This window comes from Choloepus didactylus, chromosome 21 (genome assembly GCF_015220235.1).
Source record: "Choloepus didactylus isolate mChoDid1 chromosome 21, mChoDid1.pri, whole genome shotgun sequence".
Classification (NCBI taxonomy): domain Eukaryota; kingdom Metazoa; phylum Chordata; class Mammalia; order Pilosa; family Megalonychidae; genus Choloepus; species Choloepus didactylus.
Window position 1 is genome coordinate 5,543,328 of NC_051327.1, and position 23,265 is coordinate 5,566,592.

Consider the following 23,265-nt stretch of genomic DNA (forward strand, 5'->3'; position numbering starts at 1 on the left):
AAACTGTTTTAATGTTTCACGTACTCAGAAATTTATATTAAATCAACATGGATGGGAAGAAATCTGAAGTGCAATACAAACATAAACAAATATAGTCACCCATATTTCAAATGACTGACATAACTAACTGCCCTGAACATAAAAAAGAGAATTTATCTAAGTAATTTTGTACAGTTAACTGCATAGCCTCAGACTAAATATCAAAAGAGCTGCAAACAAATCTTGCTATTACTTGGTATGTTTGTTGGTCATGGTGGCATTGATTAGCAGTTCTGAAACTACTTTCTGAGTATTACAAAACTGAGCAAATGGTAAATTTATTGATAAGGTTGGAACCATGCTTTCCAAGGTGGAAAAGGGAGAAAAATACATGGAATAGAGAAAATCTAGGAAGAACTTGTGGCACTGGACTGGAATTAGAAGTAACTTTATGAACTCACAGATTTTAATATATGGCTATAGACCAGTGTATCTCAACCTCAGCACTACTGACATCTGGGGCAGGATAATTCTTTAATGTTGGGGCTGTCCTGTATGTTGCAGGATCTTTAGCAGCATCCCTGGCCTCTACCTACCAGATGTCAGTAGCACTCCTCCCCAAGTCATGGCAAAATCACTCCCAATTGAGACCACTGCTACAGACAAAGATATGGAGTCACTATATATATTTACATATATGTGTGTGTGTATACATATATATAGTATGTATACCCATCCAAATATATATTTAATTTTATGATAAAGAAACACTAAAATCCAGGAAAAATAGTTGAGAAATACTGAAGTCACCCTTCACCCACTGTCTCACCCACCCCATTGTCAACCCCAGTTCACCTGCCATTTCTTCATGGGAATCAAATCAGCAAAAGCAATTCTACAAAGCAAAGACTCACGCTTCATTTCCATCTTGCTCACGAAGTGAATCCCCATAGCCATGGCAATATTTAAACTGAGACAGGAAGCCAGCTTCTGAATGAGGCTCATCTGTGTATAGATGTTACTGATGATTCCTTGTGGAAAGAAGGTGAGAAAATAGAGGAAACCTCCAACAGAAACAGCCAAAGTAGCTGCAAAGTAAGAAGGGATATTTAGTGAGTTCACATAATGTATGAAAGCCTGAAATTCTTATTTTACTACAAAAGAGCTGTAAAATGAAACACAAAAGAAGAGAACTTGTCTATCTTGTTCAGCACTATATCACTAGCAGCTAACACAGTACCTAACGTATTTTAGGTACTCAATAAATATTTATACTTGAATGAATAAATGAGTGAAAGAATGGTATGAGGAAGAAACTTTTATGGAATTTGTCCTTCTCATACCAATTATTGTAGATATTTATAGTCATTTAAAGAAGGACTTGCCCTAACGTTTATAAAAATTTCCTTTTTAATTTTTTTATTCATATGAATAAATAAATATTCAGCATAAGAAATTCTAAATGAGTATTATCACTGTCTATATAATATGACTAGACCTAGACTGTTTCCATTCATTTTGGAATGTTGGTAAAAGAAAACTGAAAAAATGTGATAGCATTTTTATATATGCTTCCAGTCTAATTTATGATACTTTTAAAAAAAGAATACCTAAATAAAATACATAATGAAGTCAATATTATAGAGAAGGATCTGGCTTAGGGTGCTATGTATCATACAGACTACATTACTTCAGACTAAATCTCTCACTGAGAACAGAAAAATATAGACAAAATGATTCATAAAATATGTTTTAAAGCATCAGAGAGCTACTAGGCAGGGACAACTGGGCCAAAATCAAGGTAAGTAGTGCAGAAAGGTGAGCCTAGCATTTGGTGCTAATTTTCACCTTGAAACATTTATAAAATCTAAGCTATAGCTTAGAGACAGAAACTGAGGAAGGCTTTTCACTCAGTCAGGGTGCTTAGGGAAATAAAATTTGAAATTGAGACATGCTAAAGGAAAGAAGCATGATAAATATCCCAAACTTTCACTTAGGGCCCTGAAAGGCTATGTCTAAAATATAGGTGTACCAGAAAGAGATCAGCTTGGAACTGCCCCCGAGCCTTATTATATTAGAATGAGTTGGGAACGCTAGTGCCCCTAACTTAAATGACTAACAAAATAAAAGTAAACGCTCTCTTCAGAGAAACCACATGATTAAACACCAAGAGAAATAAAATAGACAATGGAAAGATACTAGCCATTAACATTATCAGACACAAATTTTAAAATAACTATATAATTGTGGTAAGCAAGAAATTACATGACAAATACAGAGAATTTTAGTAAAACAATAGGAAACTATAAGAAAAAAGTCAGACATACATTCTCAAACTAAAAATACAGTAACTGGAGTTAATAATTAAAAGATGGTTTTAACAGCAGATTAGAAACAACTAAATGTAGGATTAGGAAATAAGAGTCCAAAAAATATAGAAAGAGAAGCACAAAGAGAAAAAAGGCAGGACAATACAGAAAACAGTTTAAGGGATACATGAAACGTGGTGAAAAGGTCTAATGTTCATGCAACTGATGTTCCAGAATAAAAGAAAAGAGAATGATGGCAGAGAAGACCCATATAAACAAAATAATGAATGAGAAAGGTGACATTACTGTGGATCCTGAAGAAATTAAAAAAAATTATAAGCGGATACCATGAACAACTGTATGCCAACAAACTGGAAAATGCAGAGGAAATAGACAATTTTCTGGAAACATATGAACAACCTAGACTGACCAGAGAATAAATAGAAGACTTCAACCAACCAATCACAAGCAAAGAGATCCAATCAGTCATCAAAAAGCTTCCCACAAATAAATGTCACAGATGGCTTCACAGAGGAATTCTACCAAATCTTCCAAGAAGAACTGACACCAATCTTACTTAAACTCTTTCAAAACATCAAATACATTTTATGAAGCTAAGATCAATCTAATACCAAAACCAGGCAAAGATGCTACAAAAAAGGAAAACTACAGGCCTATCTCCCTAATGAATATAGATGCAAAAATTCTCAACAAAATACTTGCAAATTGAATCCAAAGAAACATTAAAAAAACATACACCATGATCAAGTGGGGTTCATTTCAGGCATGCAAGGATGGTTCAACATAAGAAAATCAATCAATGTATTACAACACATTAACAAATCAAAAGAGAAAAATCAAATGATCATCTCAATAGATACTGAAAAAGCATTCAACAAAATCCAACATCCCTTTTTGATAAAAACACTTCAACAGGTAGGAATTGAAGGAAACTTCCTCAATATGATAAAAAGCATATACGAAAAACCCACAGCCAGCATAGTACTCAATGGCGAGAGATTGAAAACCTTCCCTCTAAGATCAGGAACAAGACAAGGATGCCCACTCTCGCCACTACTACTCAACATTGTGCTAGAAGTGCTAGCCAGGGCAATCCAGCAGGACAAAGAAATAAAAGGCATCCAAATTGGAAAGGAAGAAGTAAAAACTGTCATTATTTACAGATGATATGATCTTATATCTGGAAAACCCCGAGAAATCGATGATACAGCTACTAGAGCTAATAAACAAATTTAGCAAAGTAGCGGGATACAAGATTAATGCACATAAGTCAGTAATGCTTCCATATGCTAGAAATGAACAAAGTGAAAAGACACTCAAGAAAAAGATACCAATTTCAATAGCAACTAAAAAAATCAAGTACTTAGGAATAAACTTAAAGATGTAAAAGACCTATACAAAGAAAACTACATAACTCTACTAAAAGAAATAGAAGGAGATCTTAAAAGAAGGAAAAATATTCCATGTTCATGGATAGGAAGGCTAAATGTCATTAAGATGTAAATTCTACCCAAACTCATCTACAGATTCAATGCATTCCCAATCAAAATTCCAATAACCTACTTTGCTGACTTGGAAAAGCTAGTTATCAAATTTATTTGGAAGGGGAAGATGCCTTGAATTGCTAAAAACACTCTAAAAAAGAAAAATGAAGTAGGAGGATTTACTCTCCCTGACTTTGAAGCTTATCATAAAGCCACAGTAGTCAAAATAGCATGGTACTGGCACAAGGATAGACATATTGATCAATGAAATCAAATTAAGAATTCAGAGCTAGACCTCCAGATCTACAGCTGACTGATCTTTGATAAGGCCCCCAAAGCCACTGAACTGAAACATAACTGTCTTTTCAACAAACGGGGATGGGAGTGTTGGATATCCATATCCCAGAGAATGAAAGAGGACCCCTACCTTACACCCTACACAAAAATTAACTCAAAGTGGACCAAAGATCTCCATATAAAAGACAGTACCATAAAAATTCTAGAATATAATGTAGGGGAACATCTTCAAGACCTTGTATTAGGCTGGCCACTTCCTAGACCTTACACCCAACACACAAGCAACAACAAAAAAAAATAGATAAATGGGAACTCCTCAAGCTTAGAAGTTTCTGTACCTCAAAGGAATTTCTCAAAAAGGTGAAAAGGCAGCCAACTCAATGGGAAGAAATTTTTGGAAACCATGTATCTGACAAAAGACTGATATCTTGCATATATAAAGAAATCCTACAACTCAATGACAATAGTACAGACAGCCCAATTATAAAATGGGCAAAAGACATGAAAAGACAGTTCTCTGAAGAGGAAATACAAATGGCCAAGAAATACATGAAAAAATGTTCAGCTTCACCAGCTATTAAAGAGATGCAAATTAAGACCACAATGAGATACCATCTCACACCAATTAGAATGGCTGCCATGAAACAAACAGGAAACTACAAATGCTGGAGGGGATGTGGAGAAACTGGAACTCTTATTCATTGTTGGTAGGACTGTATAATGGTTCAGCCACTCTGGAAGTCAGTCTGGCAGGTCCTTAGAAAACTAGATATAGAGTTACCCTTCGACCCAGCGATTGCACTTCTTGATACATACCCGGAAGATCTGAAAGCAGTGACACGAACAGATATCTGCATGCCAATGTTCATAGCAGCATTATTCACAATTGCCAAGAGATGGAAACAACCCAAATGTCCTTCAACAGATGAAAGGATAAATAAAATGTGGTATATACACACGATGGAATACTACACGGCAGTAAGAAGGAACAACGTCGTGAAACATATGACAACATGGATGAAACTCGAAGACATAATGCTGAGTGAAATAAGCCAGGCACAACAAGAGAAATATATGCTACCACTAATGTGAACATTGAAAAATGTAAAATAAATGGTTTATAACATAGAATGTAGGGGAACTAGTGACAGAGAGCAATTAATGGAGGGGGAATGATAACCCAACAAGAACAGATAAGCTATCGTGGGTAAATTTAACATTCTGGGAATGCTCAGAAATGACTATGGTTTGTTAATTTCTGATGGGTATGGTAGGAACAAGTTCACAGAAATGTTGCTATATTAAGTTATTTTCTTGGGGTAGAGCAGGAACATAGTGGAAGTAAAGTAGTTATTTTAGGTTAGTTGTCTTTTTATTACTCCCTTTTATGTTATGGTTTGTTTGAAACATTTTTTTTTATTTTGTATTTTTTTTGATATAATTAAAAAAAAAAGTTAATTTAAAAAAAAAATGAAAAAAACATGCAGAGCCCCTTGAGGAGCTGGTGGAGAATGCAGGGGTGTTGGGCTTCCCCACCTCCATGGTTGCTGATGTGCTCACAGACATAGGGGACTGGTGGTTTGATGGGTTGAGCCCTCTACCACGGGACTTGCCCTTGGCAAGACTGTTGCTGCAAAGGAGAGGCTAGGCCTCCCTATAATTGTGCCTACGAGCCTCCTCCAAAATGCCTCTTTGTTGGTCAGATGTGGCCCTCTCTCTGTAGCTGGGCCAACTTGGCAGGTGAAATCATTGCCCTCCCCACTATGTGGAATCCGACACCCAGCGGAGTGACTCTCCCTGGCAACGTGAAATATGATTCCTACAAAGGAATCTAGACCCGGCATCGTGGGATGGCGAACATCATCCTGACCAAAAGGGGGATGTGAAAGGAAATGAAATAAGTTTCAGTGGCTGAGAGATTCCAAAAGGAGCTGAGAGGTCACTCTGGTGGGCACTCTTATGCACAATATAGACAACACTTTTTAGGTTCTAATGAATTGGAATAGCTAGCAGTAAATACCTGAAACTATCAACCTACAACCCAGAACCCATGAACCTTGAAGACGATTGTATAAAAATGTAGCTTATGAGGGGTGACAGTGTGATTGGGAAAGCCATATGGACACCACACTCCCCTTTGTCCAGTGTATGGATGGATGAGAATAAAAATGGGGGCAAAAAAAAAAAAAAAAAAGGACCCAGTGTTCTTTTTTACTTTAATTGTTCTTTTTCACTTTAATTTTTATTAAAATTTTTATTTAATTTTTATTCTTATTATTTTTGTGTGTGTTGTAAAGAAACTGTTCAAAAATTAATTTTGGTGATGAATACACAAGTATATAACAGTACTGTGAACAACTGAATGTAAGCTTTGTATGACTGCATGGTATGTGACTATATCTTAATAAAAATGAATTTTTAAAAAAGGGCATGATGGCAAAGAAGCAATATTTGAAAACACAATGGCTGAAAAAAGAAAAGAAAGAAGAAGAAAAAAAGGAAGGAAGGGAGAGAAGGAGGAAAGGAGGAAAATTAAGGTATTCAAATTGGAAAGGAAAATTTTCTTTATTTGCAAGTGACATGATAGTATAAGTACATCCTAAAAAGTGCATAAAAACTACTAGAACTAATACACAAGTTTGAAGATTAGTATACAAAACTCAATTGTAAAACTATTTCAGAAAATAAATTTTTTTTTAAAATCCCATCCATAAAAATACATAAAAAAAAATTTAGAATAAATTTTAAAAAATAAGTAAAAGATTTGTACACTAAAACTACAAAAATATTGCTGAGAGATAGTCCATTTTCTTGAATTGGAAGATTCAATATTGTTAAAATGTTAATTCTCCTCAAACTAATCTATAGATTCATCGCAGTCTTCATCAAAATCTTAACAGGCTTCACTGAGTAAACTGACAAACTGATCCTAAAATTTTTATGGAGTCAAGAATACTCTCAGACATGCGGTGGTGATCTTGAAGATGGCAGCCTGCGTTCCCAGTGTGGGTTTCTGGTTCCAGAGGGAGCAGAGCGGGCCTGGTTACCAAGGAACTGTGTTTGTCTAAGTTTTGCCCTCTCTGGGGGTTCTCTGAACGATTGATGCAAGGCATTTGTCTTTCTCCTGACTCAGAAACTTCTGTATTAGTCAGGGTTCTCCAGATAAACAGAACGAAAAGAAGTGACTGTATATCTCATTCTATGAGGTAAACCTTAATCCAAGACACACAAAGACAACAAAAGAAAAGACAACTATATAGATGAATATAGATGCAAACATCCTCAACAAAATACTAGCAAACTGAATCCAGCAACAAATTAACAGGATTATATACCATGACCAAGTGAGATTATACATAAAGACCAAATGTGGTTCAACATACAAAAATAAATCAATGTAACACACCACATTAATACACTGAAGGAAATAAACCACATGATCATCCTGACTGATGCAGAAAAAGCTTTTGACAAAATCCAACACCAGTTCATAATAAAAATACTCAAGAACCTAGGACTGTAAGTAACATTCTCAAGCTGATAAAGGGTATCTATGAAAAACCCACAGCTAACATCACACACAGTGATGAATGACTGAAAGTTTCTCCCATAAAATTAGAAACAAGATAAGGATGCCTGTTTTTGTTATTTCTATTCAACCTTGTATTGTAAGTTCTACTTGCACAATTATAAACAAAAAAGAAACAAAAGGTATCCAAATTGGAAGAAATAATAAAATTAACTCTATTCCCAGATGGCATGATGCTATATATAAGAAAATCCTAAATAATGCACATACTTTTTAAGCTAATAAATTCAGCAAAGTTGCAGGATACAAGATTGACATGCAAAAATCAGCTTTATGTCTATATACTAGCAATGAATAATCCAAAAAGGAAATTAACAAAATAATTCCATTTTCAACAGATAAAAAAGAATAAAATACTTAAAAATAAATTTAACCAAGGAAGTGAAAGACTTTTATGCTGAAAACTGTGAAACATGCCTAAAGAAACTAAAGAAGATCTACCTAATGGAAAACTTCCTGTGCTCATAGATTGAAAGACTTAATACTGTTAAGATGTCAATACTACCCAAAGCAATCTACAGACTCAATACAATTTCAGTCAAAATCCAAAGAGCCTTTTTTACAAAAATGGAAAAGCAGATCCTCAAATTCACATTTAATTACAAGGGACCCCAAATAGCAAAACTAATATTGAAAAATAACAAACTTGGAAGACTCACATGCTCTGATCGGAAAACATATTGAAAAAGCTGCAATGATTAAAACAATGTGATACTGGCACAAGGAGAGAAATATAGAACAATGGAATACAGTTGAGAGTCCAGAAATGAACCCATCCATCTATGGTCAACTGATTTTCAACAAAGGTTCCAATACGGAAAGAAAAGTCTTCACAAGAAATTGTGCTAGGACAAGTAAGTAGACACATGCCAAAGAATAAAGTTGGACCCATACATCATTCCATATACAAAAAATTAATGTAAAATGGATCAAAGGCCTAAATTTAAGAGCTAAAACTATAAAACTCTTAAAGAAAACATGGGGATAAATTTTCAAGACCTTAGATTTGACAATGGATTCTTAGATATTGCACCAAAAAGCACAGTCAACAAAAGAAAAGAATAGATAAGCTGGACTTCATCAAAACTAAAAACTTCTGCACAAAGTACACAATAAAGAGAGTGAAGAGACTGTTTAAAGAAAGGTATAAAATATTTGCAAATCATATATTTGATAAGGATCTAGTGTCCAGAATATATAAAGAATGCTTACAACTCAACAACAAAAAGAAGAAAAAACAATTTAAAAATAGGCAAAAGACTTGAAGAGAAACTTCTCCAGGGATGATATGAAAATGGCCAACAAGCACATGACAAGAAGCTCAACATCATTAGTCATCAGGGAAATACAAATTAAAACCACAACGAAATACCCTTTCACACCCGCAGGTTGCTATAATAAAAAAATAAATAAAACAGACAATGACAAGCATTGGGGGGATGTGAAGAAACGAGAACCTTCATACACTGCCGGTGGGAATGTATGTGGAAACAGTTTGGCTATTCCTCAAAAAGTTAAACATAGAATTACCATATGACCCTGCAATTCCACTCCTATGTATAATACCCAGAAGAACTGAAAACTGATATTCAAACAAATGTTTGTACATGAATGCTCACAGCAACACTATTCACAATAGCCAAAAGGTGAAAATAACCCAGTGTCCATCAACTGACAAACAAAATGTGGTATATCCATAAACAGGAAAATGAAGTACTGCTACAACATGGATAAACCTCAAAAAAATTATGCTACGTGAAAGAAGCCAGACACAAACATCATATATTGTTGACCGCATTTATATGAAATATCTAGAATAGATAAATCTACAGAAACAGAAAGCAGATCAGTGGTTCCAAGGGGCTGTTGGCAAGGAGGTATGGGGAGTGATTGTGTAATGGGGTTCTCCCTTGATGTTGATGAAAATGTTTTGGAACTAGATAGAGGCGATGGCTGCACATTATGAATATACAACATGCCACTGAATTTTACACTTTAAAATGGTTCATTTTTATGGTATGTGAATTTTACCTCAATTTAAAAAAAGTAAAGCTCAAGGATAAGATGAAAAACCCAATTTAAAAACTGGCCAAATTTCTGAACAGACGTGTCACCAAAGAAGAAAGAGGAATGGCAAAAAAAATCACATTAGGATAACATAAATTAATTATGGGATGTCACTACACACTTGCTATAATGACTATAATTTTAAAAATACAATAAAAAGCATTGGCCAGGATGTGGAGAATCTGAAACCTACATTCATTGCTGGAGGGAATGAATGTAAAATTGCACAGCCACTTTGGAAAACAGTTTGGCAAGTTCTTAAAAAATTAAATATATATTTGTCATACAATCCAGCAAGTACACTTCTTAATATCTACCCAAGAAACATGAAAATATATGTCCACACAAAGACTTGTATGGAAATAACCATAGTAGCATTATTCATAGCAATCAAAAAGAAACTGGAAACAATCAAAATGTCCATCAACTGGTAATGAATAAACAAAAATGCGGTATTATCCATAATAGGAAATACATTTCAACAATAAAAAGGAGGGAAATATTAAAACTTGCTAGAACATGGATGAACTTCAAAAACATGTTAAGTGAAAGAAGTCAAATACAAAAGACTTTATATTGTAAGGTTCCATCTGTACCAAATGTCTAGAAAAGGCAAATTTTATAGAGAGAAAGCAAATCATTGGTTACCTTGCACTGGAGAGGTGAGAGTGAGGTTGACTGAAAATGGGCTCAAAAAAAAATTCTGATGGTAATAGAAAATTTCTAAAATGAGATTATGATTAAGGTTGCAAAACTCTATAACTTTACTAGTGGGTGAATTTTATGGTATATATGTTATAAAGCTGTAAAAAAAATATGGCCAGAGCATTTTAGAGAAGAAAACCTTAATGGTTCATATTAACATATGAGTCAATATGATGAGTTTCCATAGTAATCAGGAATTTACAAATTAAAATTACTCTGAGATATCTTTCACACCTGAAAATACGGTACAAATTTTAAGTGTTGGCAAAGAGAAAACAACAGGAACATTTATCTACTGCTAGGACTGAATTTGTATAACCACTTTGAGAGAGTTTGACAGAACCTAGTAAAACAGTATGTTCAAATACCCCATGAACAAGAAATTGTACCCCTAGGTGAGTGCCCTAGAAAAAGTCTTGCACATTCGTACCAGCTGACATATATAAGAATGTTCACATCAGTATTATTCGTAATAGTAACCAACAGGAAAGAATCCACATATCCATCAGTTATAAAAATAACAGTTGTACAGTGGATTATTATATAGCAGTAAAAATGGCATCACAGTTACCCACAACTACATAGATGAAGCTGAAAATATAATGCTGAGTAAACAAAAGTTATATAAAAGTCATATAGTATAATTCCATGAATAAAACTAAGCAATTCATTATATATAGATTATTCATACAGATCATTCCCTAGAGAATAAATGTAATTTATTGAGTCAAAAAGGCAGATAAAGCAGGGAAACACACACATTGGAAAAAAAACAAGCAAAACTTTAGATTTGTAGGCAAATGACTAAAAGAAGAAATTAAAGAAGCACTTATGTAACAAAAAACATAAACTTTTACATCAATTCACCACTCTTCTGCAATAAGACTTTGGGTTTACTGCAATCACTGATGTCTTTCTCACACAAACTGCACCCTTAATATTCTGATGAATTTAAACTCACTGTTCCTTCTGTTTGGCACATTTATTTCTCATTCACCCTTACAATGGGGGTAGTTCTTTGAGGTCCTACATTTATATGAGGTCCTCTTACATATCTGGCCTTTCGAAGGCTCAATGCTTAGCTGCCAGGAAGGCTGTTAGAGGAAAGCTCCAAAATCTCTGGGGTTCAGCAGTAAATCCCAAGAGAAAAGCTAGCTTTGGCTTTCAGTTACCTGCCACTTAGTTTCTGGACTCTGGGCTACCAAAGCAATATTTACAAAAAGAAAGTAATTTTTTTAGAATGTTTCATCAGTATTATAGTTGTTTCAGCCAGGTGTGCTGGTTTGAATGTATTATGGCCACCAGAAAAAGCCATATTCTTTGATGCAATCCTGTGGGGCAGACATATTAGTGGGGATTAAGTTGGAATGTTTGGATTAGGTTGTTTGCATGGAAATGCGCCCCACTCAACTGTGGGTGATGACTCTAATTGGATAATTTCCATGGAGGTGTTACCCCACCCATTCAGGGTGGGTCTAAATTAAATGACTGGAGCCATATAAAGGAGCTGACAAACAGAAGGAACTCAGTGCAGCTGTGGGTGACATTTTTGAGGAACTGCAGCCTAGAGAGGAACATCCTGGGAGAAAGACATTTTGAAACCAGAACTTTGGAGCAGACACCAGCCACGTGCCTTCCCAGCTAACAGAGGTTTTCTGGATGCCATTGGCCATCCTCCAGTGAAAGTACCCGATTGCTGATGTGTTTACCTTGGACACTTTATGGCCTTAAGACTGTAACTGTGTAACCAAATAAACCCCCTTTTATAAAAGCCAATCCATCTCTGGTGTTTTGTATTCCACCAGCATTAGCAAACCAGAACACCAGGTGAGTCATTTGTTGTTTTTTGCCTACTTTATGTTGCTCTCTGGCCTATCACCTCCAGTCTCACTTTGCCTTAATAATTCTCTCTACCCATCATTTTACTGTGCAGTAGGGTAGGCTGTACATATGATTCTCTTCTTTGTGAGAACCCATTAATGGATACCAGTGTTTTTGCTGAAAAACAATAAAAATGCCTATGAAAATCATTTTTCCTTAAAATCATTCGTTTTATGGTACTTATGACTGAGAGAAGGTAATAGTCTAATTGTTGAACGTAGTGAAAAAATAATGAAGCTTCATTGTATGAAAAAGAAATTTTACTGAATTTTTAAATAAGTGATAACTGAAAATGACAACAGGACAGTAATTCTACAAATTCCATAACCAGGCCACTGAATTTATCTGGTCACACATTGTTTTCATATATGAGAACTCAAGGGACAGGAAAGCAATTCTCTTTTGCTTTTTTGTATATCTGACACTGTTCTAAGCACATGATAAGCGATTCCAAGACTTGAGTGAATGAATGAATATTTCCATTTGACCTTGTTTTAGTTTATAATGCTCTTGTTACATATGATCCTATTTTGGTTTTTAACCCTTTTTTCACATGTATCCTGTGCTATGTTAAAGTTCACTGCTCTTTTCTCTGCTTCTCAAATCACTGCATATGCCTATGATATTTGCGTTTTCAGTTAGATGGTAAGCTGAGGTGGCAACCAAATTTTAGAGGGAGCTACCAAACATAATCCTCCTTTAAGTCAATTAAAGAGAGACTCCTTCACAGGAGGAGTCATAGACTCACTTTGATCGAAGAAAGTGCTAATCATAAAGCCGAAGAATATTGCTGCGATGACATAATACAGGAAAAAGACGAAGAAGAAAGATGGGCTGCTGTAGGAGAGGACTGGCACATACGCAATCTAGAGAAACAATCAGGGAGCCAGTTTAGTCATCATATTCTAACTAGTGTCACAGAAAAATGAGGGGGGGTAAAAAAAAATCTCTAAACATTTGAACAGGCTACATGACATAGGTCATACTGCTCAGTGAGATGGAAAGTCAACTAGCTTGTTTCTCACTGAAAGACTACCCGTCTTGGTCTCTGGCTTTGTTTACTGATAGACAGAGCAGCTTCTGAATTACTGAGGTGGAATCAACAGGAGCCACATTTATTCTCCTAGAAGCTAAAACCCACTCACAGCCCACACCCCGATTATTTTATCCCTCCCAAGGTTGAGCTACGGCATCCCAATTCAGATAGATACTCACCTTGGCAAATAGAACCACGCACACTAAACAGATCATAATTAAATACAGCACTAAGAATGTGACAAAATAGGCAGCCCAGAGCATTGCATTACTGAGTCCGATCATAAGCTGGTATTCCTGTGGGAGAAACACAAACCAAATATCACGTAAAACAGCTCCTAGTTTTCAAAAGGCATCTCACAAATGGCATCTCATTTCATTCCCACAGCCACCCAGAGAAGTGAAATATTATCATCCCCATTTTACAGAGGAAGAAATCGAGCCTCAGAGTAATCAAGAGACTTGATCAAAATCATTCACAGACTTAGTGGCAGTGCCGTGATTCCAACAAAGAATTCTGAGTCCAGAGATCTTTGCCCCAACAACATACGATTCTGGCAGAGGAAATGCTTCAATAAAAATATAAACTATGGGAAAGATTTTCTTTTTATGTTCTACCTCCAGGAAGGACTGAAGGAATGCAAATAAATTTAAATTCAAACATAGGTTAGAGCGGGTACAGGCAAACGACCAGCTGCAGATCAAACCCAGCCTGCCCCATGTTTTTCTAAATAAAGCTTTATTGGAAGACAGCTGCGCTCTTTCCTTTCTGAATTATCTATGGCTGCTTTCATTCTACAACAGAAGAGTTGAGTAGTTGTGATACGTCCTGCAAACGTAAAATATTTACCATCTGCTCATTTACAAAAAAAAGTTTGCCAACCTCTGATCCAAACTAAGCCCCTCTGGTTTGAGAGATCAGAAAGCCAGATCCAGAGAGGTTGAGAGCCTTTTACAAAGTTACACTGTGGTAGAACCCCCTGTTCTGTGCTCTTCCCGCCTTGTTACGCTGCCTCTGCATGTTTCTGAGGCCACTTTCCCCAGCTTAATAGCACAGAACTGGAACCAGACAGTAACAGGGATCTATTGGCTCATGGTTTCAGAGGCTAGAAGGCTTTCTTCTTCCTGGAGTCGGTCTCTTCTGGCTGGCCAGCAATCTTTGGGGTTCCTTGGCATTTCCGTCCTGTGGTAATGCACCTGGAGGCTTCTTCTTCTGTCCTTCTGGGTTCTGTTAACATCCAGCTTCTGGCTATTTCCCATGACTTTTCTTTCTGTGCCCAATTTCCTTTGCCTGGATCATGGCCTACCCTCCTTCAATTTGGGCACACTTGACTAATAACATCTTCAAAGGTCCTGTTTACCAATGAATTCAGAACCAGGGGTGTGAACACACCTTTAGCAGGGACAGGATTCACTCTCCCATAGTCGGCCAATCCCTAATCTAAGCAGGCCTCCACATCCCATACCAGAGTCATTTTTCTGAAGGAAAAACCACTAAGAGCACTATACTCTGTTTCAAAGTCTGTCTCTCAGGTGCTATCTACCTTGTGAACTCATTATCCTTCATTGCTTAGACCAATCACCCACCCCTCTGAACTTCAGGAACAGGTTTTTCCAGACAGCTGGATACTTATCACATTATAAAAGCAACTAATATCTCCTCAACTAAACCTTTAACAATTTGTGGGTAGGAATTCTGCCATCTTCTTTTTGATAACTACTGTTTATTGGATGCTTCTTATAGGTCAGGGACTGACTGAGATGCTTTTTAACATAATATCCCATTTACTCTTAATTACCCTAGAAATTAGAAATTATTATCTTAAATTTACATCTGATTAAACAGGATATGATCAAATTTATTCATTGGTGGAACCAGGATTTAAACATAAGAGCTAGCAGAGTCCCTAGAACAAAGTAAGAAATAAATGTTGAATGAATTAATGGATAGATGGAGGAACTCATGGCCTTCTCTCTAAGGCCATTGTTCTTTATGATATGAAATTTATTTGACTTAATATTGAAGGTAATCTCAAAGGAAATTAGAGAGAGTAAAAACTGGTAATGAATCAGAGAATCATAGAATGTGGAGACTGAAGTATACCTTAGATTCATCTAATTCAAGAGCTCATATGATTATTTCTTTGTGAGCCACTTTATTCCAAAGAGAATTTAGGATTTTTGATATTTGATCTCTCTCCTTAACATTCTTTTCAAATCGTCATTTAGTCAATAAAACTAAAGGCCAAATAAAGAATGTAGATAAAAGCAACAGAACATCAGAAAATTGGCAAATGATGTAGTGCACATTCTTTCCAGGCTATACTTGCATATTGCTACTGAAACATGACAATCATTCACCAGTACCAAATGTGTAGAAATAACAGAAAGAATACAACTCTCCACAAAAATCTGCTCCATAGGCCCAAAATGTTACAAGGAAAGTGAAGTTACCTTTAATCTATTTTCCTTTTCCCACACAATAGTCCGGATGAGGGTAAATTCAGTTAGACAAAATATAAGTAAGACTATCACAGGGAGGATAATCATAAAACTCATCACAAACTCATCATGCTCATAAGCTGGGTATGGAAATCTCTTGACAAAGAGGTTGATATTCTGAAACATCCCTGCTGTAGCTGTGGCGTTGTGATACATCATGATGGCCTTATCTAAGGCATGCTGCACAACCAGGAACCCTTCTCTGATGTACTCTAAGTGAGAAAACAAAGACTGTTAAGAAACAGCCAGCTAAACCAGAAAGGATGCAATTCAGGTCATCCAAGGCTTTTAGCTCAAAGAACAAAACAGCTTCACAAAGCATATATTGTGATTTTGGACACAAACATAAGATAAATACCATGGAACTGTATTACCATCTTCCCAAAACTACAATATTGCATGAAAATGGTAGAGTTGCTTTATATAATTTTATCAACCAGAAGAAATAAAAATAAAGCATATATTAGATGTACTTCTGTACACTGGACATACAAAATAGAAATGAAGTTCAAAACAAGAAGTGAATTTTCTAAGTGAGTTATTCCAGCTGATGTCCCTGAAGGAACATTCAATTTCTTCGGGATTTAAAAAATCTTTAAACATAAGTCCCCATGCAAACATTCAATGTGCCCCAAAATTCTTTTGGGGTGACATATTCACAAAATCATAGATTCAGGGTTACTATTTCGCAAAAGTCTCTAGTTCCCTGTGGGTGGAGAATAGTGCAAATATTTGTAATAAAAGCATAGCAAATCAAATTTATATGAATCAACTTTACCGATATTACTTTTGTTAACATAGAGGAGGGCAATATAAGGTGATTCAGTGGAACAGACTTTCTCCAAGTCTGACTCATAGACAATTTACTTAACCTCTATGAAACTTACTTCTTCACTTACAAAACTGATATAATATTACTCTCATCATCAAGTATCTCAAAATGCACAAAGGATCCCCAAGTTTTAGCTATAGTTACTACTATTTATTAGACTAAGAAAAATAGCTTTGTACACCAGCAATGGACACTCCAAAAAGGAAATTAAGAAAATAATTCCATTTACAGTAGCATCTAATAGAAAAAAATATCTAGGAATAAATTTAAACAAGGTGAAATATAGGTCCATTAAAAGCTACAAAACATTGATGAGGGGAATAAAAGGCAAGATATCCCATGCTCATGGATTAGATTAATATTATTAATGATGTCAATACTACCAAAAGTGATCTATAGATTCAACCCAGCTCCTATTGAAATTCCATAAGCCTTTTATTCAGAAAAAGAAAGGTCAATCTTCAAATTCACATGGATTTGCTATAGGCCCTGAATAGCAAGCAAAAATATATTGAAAAAGAGCAACAAAGCTGGAGGACCCACTTTTCTCGATTTCAAAACTTACCACAAAGCCATAGTAATAAAAAACAGTAGTACTGGCATAAGGACAAACATTTGGAATTGGGAGTCCAGAAATAAACACACACATCTACGACCAATTGATTTTCAACAAGGATGCCAAGTCCATTGTTGAATAGTGTCTTCAACAAATGGTGCTGGAAAACTAGATATCCACATGTAAAAGAATGAAGTTGGACCCCTACATCACAGCATATAAAAATTAACTCCAAATGGATCAATGACCTAAATAAATATAAGAGCTAAAACCATAAAACTCTTGGAAGAAAACAGGGAAAATTCTTCAAGTTCTTGTATTAGACAATCAATTCTTAGGTATGAAACCAAAAGCACAAACAAAAGAAAAAAAAGATAAATTGAACTTCATCAAAATTTAAAACTTTTCTGTGACAAAGGACATTATCAAGAAAGTTAAAAGACAACCTACAGAATACAGAATGGGATAAAATAGTTGCAAATCAAGTATCTGATAAAGATTTGATGTCCAGAATATATAAAGAACTCCTACAACTCAACAACAAAAAGAAGACATACAAAAGGCCAATAAGCACATGAAAATATCTTCAACATAATAAGCCATTAGAGAAGTGCAAATCAAAACCACAGTGAGATACCACTTCACACCCACTAGGACAGCTATCATCAGAAGAAAAAAAAAAAAAGGAAAATAAGTATCGGAGAGGATTTGGAGAAACTGGGACACATGGATTGCTAGTGGGAAGGTAAAATGGTGCAGCTGCTGTGGAAAACAGTTTAGCAGTTCCTCAGAAGGTTAAACATAGAATTACCACATCATCTTGCAATATCGCTAAGGCATAGACCTCCAAAGAATTTAAAGCAAGGACTCAAACAGATACTTGCACACTGGTGTTCATAGCAGTATTATTCACAATAGCCAAAAGATGGAAACAAGACAATTGTCCATCAACAAATGAATGGATAACACAATGTGGTATATACCTACAATGGGAATACTATTCGGCCATAAAATGGAATGAAGTTCTGATACATGCTACAATATGGCTGAACCTTGAAAACATGATGCTAAGCAAAATAAGCCAAATATCATATAGTTCCACTACATGAGATATCTAAAATGGGCAGATTCATAGAGACAGAAAATAGATTAGAAGTCACCAAGGCCAGGAGGTAGAGGGGAACAGAGAGAGCTTAATGAGTACACAATTTCTGCTTGAGGTGATGGAAGAGATTGGGTAATGGATGGTGGTGATGGGAACACAACACTACAAAAGTAATTAATGTCACTGAGCTGAACACTTAAAAATGGTTAAAATGGCAAATTTTATTTTCTATTTATAGTCAAAAATAATACAATAAATAAAATATGAATATATGCTACTTGAAAAAATATATTTCTAAAGCACAAAGGCTTTTCTATATAAGACCATTGTGAAAAGCATGGGTATACTAAGGATAAAGTTTATTGAATAATTCAGTTATGTTTTTATAATGAAAATATTTTATTTTCATTTCATGTTATTACATCTTTAAATACACACACACAAGCATTGTTTTCCAACCTCAAATGCACAAGGTTGAAGTGACTTTGATTGCAATTCCCATAATTCATGGTGCACTGGTGAATGTAATGGCCCTCTCATTTTATTTATGTATTCCTCTAATCCCCATTCCCTTCTCACATTCCACTCCCCTCCTAAAAGTGACCTCCTAATGTCCATTTCTTGAACATGTTTTTATAAAATATTTATTGTTGTTCATATATGTTCATATATGTTGTGCATATATTTTTAATTTATTTAAATGACATTGTATCATATATATTTATATGTTGTTTCTTACTTTTTGCCTTTATATTTTTAAGATCCACAGATATTATGTGTACATCAAGTTACTTGAATCTAATAGCTGTGTAATCCATGATGTGCACCCACATTTTACTTACCAGCTCCCACAGAAATAAACACCCAGAATGCCTCAAAATCCCAAATACCACAAACCGTAATTTCATGAACACTCTTATACGTAACTCCTGTGACCCCATAAGAATAGTTTAATTTGATGAGGTACTGCCAGACTTCTCTACAAAATGGCAAGAGCAGTCCATACATCCACAGCTGTAAATAAGGCTTCCTATATTCTCATATGTCTATCAAAGTTTATGCGGGCAACAAACATTTCACGCACCAGGCAGCACCAAACTGCAAGTGGTAAGAAGCGCTGCTGAAGGAGTGCAAAGAGGAAGCTTATTAGGGCAAATGCAGAAGCAAGCGAGGAAGTGTTCTGATCGGACAAATAAACTACGTTGTCTTATTTAGGCTGTTTTCTGGTAGAAAGCCCCTTTTTAAGGCATCTATTTTTGATTGGCTGGAGTTAAGACTGTATTGTTTGATACAGCCAGTGTCTATAGAAAGGCATCCTCTCTCAAGTTTCAATCCTGCCACGTGGCTTTGTCGTTTAGGGATGGGCCAAGGTCAGTCAGCCCAGTCTAAAGGCCTCCTGACTTTCATTTTAACCATTTCCCTCCTTTGGGTCATCCTTTCAGCTCTGAGACATTGACCAAAACGGGTTTAGCACCACTCCCTGTTTTCTTTATATTTGGTCTCATCGTGGGAGTCGCAGGCAATGATGTTGAATTTATTAATGGTATCTATCCTTTGAATTTTTGTTTGTTTGCTTCTGTTGCTCAAGTCGCATCATGGCCATCTGACAGGTCAGCGGCTGTGGGAAAGCATAAGACTTCAGAGAATTTAGCGCACCAGGGAGACTACAGGATCGTCTCCTAGTTCTGTTAGGATATCCATATAAATTTTTAGACCTGTTATATTTAAAGTAAGTTTATGAGTCCAAGAAAAGTTAAAACAGGGTAAAGGGGACCTTAAGTCTGGTATTTTTACTTGATATGCAATTATTGGTGCACTTCAATAATTGCATATCAAAGGAAACCAAAGTGTTTAGAATGAGGGAGAAATCAGTAATCGGATGGACCTAAAGGTCCCTGAGGTCATGAACAGACTTAGGTTTGTTAGGACAGATTCAAGACTCCGTTAGATTTTTTGACGTAGCTATTGCTTGTAAAATCTCAAAAACTGCCTAATCATTCCAAGAATAGGCAGGGAATAGGAAATGAAGGAGAGTATCACAGGAGGAAAGGTAATCACAGAGATAGGAAGGATGCTTTCTTGACGCTTGGCTGTGGTGTGAATGGGAAGGAGTACTTGGCAGTGTCGTCTTTTGCAGGGCTCAAGGGCAGTTTTTCTTTGGTGTCGTTTCCAGAAGACCCCTTCTCCAGGCTCTAACGCATGTGAGAGGTCCTCATTGAAGTGGTGGATCCCAGAAGGTTTCTCTCGCCTGATGGGATTATTCTTTGTATTCTCTGACATTGTGCATTAGAGCTTTACAATATTTAGTCATATCAGAGTTTACTGGAGCAGGTGATGTATGAAGCTGAGCTTATGTGTTCCAACAGGAGGTGATCATATGGCATTAAAGTGAAAGAGGGAACTTTAAGCCCAGGCAATCTTGTGGATTCTGTTAACTCTACTAATTGTTCCTTCCACCTTTCCTGATGATTGGGGATCATAAAGGCAATGGTAGTGCCAGTATCTGGAGGACTTTCTTAAGTTGCTTAATTACTTGGGCCCATAAAGTGGATCTCTAGATCACTTTTTTTTTTTTTTTTTTTTTTTTTTTTTGTTTGTGGGAAAGATGGTTTAATTTACGCCAGCAGGAAGACAGGGGAAGCTTTCCCAAATCTGCCTCCATATTTTTATGAGGGATACCTCACTACAGGAACACATTTTCTAAGCTTCTTTGCCACTGTGATCACATCTGCCTTCCTGCAAATAAAAGCTTCAATCCATCCCGAAAGCAGGTGGGTAAGCCATAGAAGGGGGCCGCTGTAAGAAACCTATCTGTAACAGTCCAAATGGGCCAGCAAGTGGCAGAAATGTGCCGCCTGAGATGATAGCTTTTTCTGGATTGTGAGTTTGGCATACCAGACATTGATTATAAATCATTCAGATCACCTCAGAAACAATCTCCCAACCAATATTTTACCATGACCTCTTTCATCTTTTGTATTCCATGATGGGTAGTTTCAAGAGGTGCTCTTATTATAGGTTCTTTTTGGGGGGGCTACCAAGCAGCTGTCCTGGCCCAGAATTTTACAACCCTGCTGATGCCACTTGTCTTTTTCAAATTTAGAAGCATGAGTTGACTGTTGATTAAATCATTTGGAGCCATCTTAGGAGGGACATTATTCAAGGTACAAATTTTTGATATCTGTACAATTTGTTGAGCTGCTAGTTTTGCATAATGATCAGACAGTGCCTTTCCTTTATGTTTTCGCTCAGTTTTGCAAGTGTGAGCTTCTATTTTTATCACAGCTATTTTTGTTTACGTAACAATAATGCTTCTAACAATTTACGTACTTGATAACCACTTAGTTATTAGGATTTCTGGCCAGATTAGGAATCCCATTATTTCCATAACATTCCAAAATCATGAACTATTCCAAATGCATATCTCCTGTCCGTATGAATATTAAGTTTTTTCTTTAACTAAAAAGGACAGGTTTTATTCAAAGCTCTTAACTCAGCTTGCTGGGCTGAGGTAAGCTCAGGAGTTGGTTGACCTTCAAGTACTTTCACGGTAGTGGTTACTGAATAGCCTGCCTGATATTTCCCTGTTTCTGTTTTAAGATAAGACCCATATAAAAATGAGACCAAGTCTGGGTGAATTAAGGGGATTTTCTTATAAGTCTGGTCATGGGGAAATGTAACTTCACAATCAGGCAGCACGCCATATTTAGGCAGGGGCAACAGAGTTGGCGGGATTTAAACTATTACAGTGGTGGATTTGGAAATGTGAAGGGGAGAGCAATAGGATTTCATAACAAGTCAGTCTGCCAGGTGACATATGTTAGTTTGGGGGGGATGCGATTTGAGATTAGAAACTGGTGAACAGCGTATCCCCACATCCATGATACATTAGGTACTCTCCTTTGTGTTTTCATAATCCCCATGATGATCTATGTCAGAGATGTTGGTTTATTTATCTGTCTGCCTCTCCCACTAGACCATAATCAACCCCAGGATAGAAACTGAGCCCTTTTTTTGTCTTCATAGTTCTAACGCCTAGGATAGTACCTGAAATATAACAATCAATTTTTTAAGTGAATCAGTTTCAATCATTTACTAAAACCATGAATGAAAATATTAAAATTAATGCTATATATTTAAGCACTAGGGAGCTTATATTATATGGGATTCATAAATGCATATTTATAAATATAGAGGCTTTGAGAATAGACTATATAGTTTATTAAAATATACTCAACTTATACTGTTAATTAGTTTTTTATCATTTTAGTACATTTTGCTTAATATTCATATTGAATTTTATTTTTAAATGTTAAAATTAATTTTAATTATTTACATCAGAGTAAAATAATCACAAATCAGATAATATGTTAAAAATACGTTCACATTTTTAAATTTCACTGAGCTAATTCTGCTCTGACCTTCTTCTCTACCACCTTTCTCAGCTAATTTAATTGGCCAAAATGGTTCATTTAATCAGCTACTAGTCAATGATTAACAGAACCCATGCCAAACAAAAAAATCAGGTCTCCTGACTCCGAGACACTACATTATCATGCCGTTTACAAAATTCATACCAATTTTTAATATTGATTTGCTACATAGTATCATTCAATAGTTGGAATTTGTCTAACATCTTCTTTGTTTCACAAAATATGATCTTTTTAAGGGATAACTTCCCACCAGGAATAACATCCCACTTAAATATTTTTCTAACTCTCCTCTTTTGGTTTTAAACAATTCTTTTACCTTCAAGATCATGCTATTTCCAAAGACTAAGTTCAGGGAAGCCCCTATGCTTTGACCTCAAGCTATTCTCTAAACTCATTCTATACATAACTTTGAAGGAGAACATTCACACAGGTCAATCTGCAAAGACTAGGAAAGGTATTCTCTTTTTTTC

At 35.8% G+C, this 23,265-nt stretch overlaps 1 protein-coding gene across 1 annotated transcript in view; it reads right to left on the reverse strand.

The window, feature by feature from the left end:
* Positions 1–23,265, reverse strand: part of LOC119518027 (ATP-binding cassette sub-family A member 3-like) — a 230,794-nt gene that overhangs the window by 176,789 nt on the left and 30,740 nt on the right. The window contains exons 6-9 of the mRNA XM_037815122.1: positions 15,822–16,081; positions 13,548–13,664; positions 13,081–13,198; positions 894–1,067 (exon numbers count right to left, since the gene is read on the reverse strand). Coding sequence (XP_037671050.1) covers positions 894–1,067; positions 13,081–13,198; positions 13,548–13,664; positions 15,822–16,081 — 669 coding nt within the window. The remainder of the gene's footprint in view (positions 1–893; positions 1,068–13,080; positions 13,199–13,547; positions 13,665–15,821; positions 16,082–23,265) is intronic.